Source organism: Crocodylus siamensis, chromosome 6 (genome assembly GCF_052110815.1).
Source record: "Crocodylus siamensis isolate JL-2025a chromosome 6, ASM5211081v1, whole genome shotgun sequence".
Lineage (NCBI taxonomy): Eukaryota > Metazoa > Chordata > Crocodylia > Crocodylidae > Crocodylus > Crocodylus siamensis.
Window position 1 is genome coordinate 24,829,825 of NC_143400.1, and position 1,756 is coordinate 24,831,580.

The 1,756-nt window shown below is 43.2% G+C and overlaps 1 protein-coding gene across 1 annotated transcript; it reads left to right on the top strand.

The window, feature by feature from the left end:
- Window positions 1-567: 567 nt before the first annotated feature.
- LOC149861798 (olfactory receptor 10A7-like) lies at window positions 568-1,533 on the top strand. Its single transcript, XM_090051986.1, has one exon. It carries the CDS (start codon window positions 571-573, stop codon window positions 1,531-1,533), a length of 963 nt encoding a protein of 320 aa, XP_089908112.1. The 5' UTR covers window positions 568-570.
- The last annotated feature ends 223 nt before the right edge of the window (window positions 1,534-1,756 follow it).

The following is a 1,756-nucleotide window of genomic DNA, read 5'->3' on the forward strand; positions in this document are numbered from 1 at the left end:
ACATCACCATAGCATGCCATACGGTGCACAGAGCATTGCTATGGTGATGTAGGGCGACTCATAGTTGTGCTCTATAGAAGCAAGACCAGGTCCTTTAGCAGCCCAAAGCTACTGAAATTTATAGAAGTGTTTTAAGAAGGTTGGGCAGCCACGTCTAAATTAAAAAAAAAGAAATTAAAAGCTATTTTAGTTACATTTCTGTCATAACTGATGCACCTTTCCTCTAATAATGTATAGGTCAGCATAGTTCTGCTTAAATAACCATGTGCATGTGAAATCTTATCTTTTTAAGTGCAGATACATACAGATACACACATATACAGTTACATGCGTATGCATATCCCTACCCCTACTCCTACCCCTATACTTATACATGAACTGTTTGGGGAGTGAAATAGATAAGAGGCTTATAAAACAAGTATCCATTATCTGAAAATAAGGCCACTATTTCTCAACATTTCCTATATTAGCCTCCTAAATGTGAGGCACCATATAACCAATGTAGGTTATTTTCAAATACCTTTACAAGTGTATGCAAATAGATTTTTTATAATTTCATTCTCTTTTCAGATGGCACACACTGAGGAAATGCGATGGGGGAACCAAACCACCATAACCAAATTCATTCTTGTGGGGTTCTCAAACCTCCCACACCTGCAAGGCCTGCTGTTCTCTGTGGTTCTGTTCCTGTACTTAGTGACAGTGACTGGGAACATCCTCATCATCCTCATCATCACAGAGGACTCTGCCCTCCACTCCCCTATGTACTTCTTCCTCAAAAACCTATCCTTCTTTGAGATCTGCTTTACTTTAGTCACAGTGCCCAAGATGCTGGTCAACCTCCTGGCCGAGGACAAGAGCATCTCGTTTTTTGGATGTGCACTCCAGATGTTCTTCTTCTTCTTCTTTTGCTGTTCGGAGTGCTTTCTCCTGGCAGCCATGGCCTACGACCGCTATGTGGCCATTTGCAACCCACTGTGCTACACCACTGTCATGAATCAGCAGGTCTGTTGGAGGATGGTGGGAGGGGTTTGCATGCTTGGCATCCCTGTTGCTCTGCTTCAAGCAGCTTGGCTTTTTAACATGCCTTTCTGTGGTCCCAATGTGGTCAACCATTTCTTTTGTGATGGACCACCAGTTCTGAAACTTGTTTGTGCTGACACCTCTCTTTACGAGATGCAGGCCATGGCTTCCACACTTTTGTTCCTCATACTCCCATTCATGCTAATCCTGATCTCCTATATCCGCATCACCATCACTATTCTGAAGATGAAGTCAGCTGAGGGCAGGCGCAAAGCCTTCTCCACTTGTTCCTCACACCTCATTGTGGTGACATTGTTCTACGGGAGTGGCAGCCTGATGTATCTACGGCCCAAGTCCAAATACTCACCGGATGTTAAGAAGTTCCTGTCTTTGTTTTATACCGTCATCACACCCATGCTGAACCCCATCATCTACAGCCTGAGGAATAATGAGGTGAAGTTGGCTCTGAGGAGGATGCTGGGGCGGAAGGTATTCTCATGGAAACAGTAAATGGGATTTGTAAGATGTTGTTGCAAAATGGTGACTTGTCCAGCATTCTGAACACTTTCTAATGAGGAAAAACTCCTGAAGACATCCATAGGAAGGGATATTGTATTCTCAGATCTGAGAAAGGGACAAAACAACTATTTGGAGATGCTTTTCTAGTGACATAGTTTGAACAGAGTTCAGGAAATCTGTTTCCAATCTTGGGTCTTCAGCAGGTTTCCAATTT

Bases quoted from the DNA above. Each gene is read 5' to 3' on its own strand.
- LOC149861798 (XM_090051986.1), top strand. From the start codon at position 571: ATGGCACACACTGAGGAAATGCGATGGGGGAACCAAACCACCATAACC.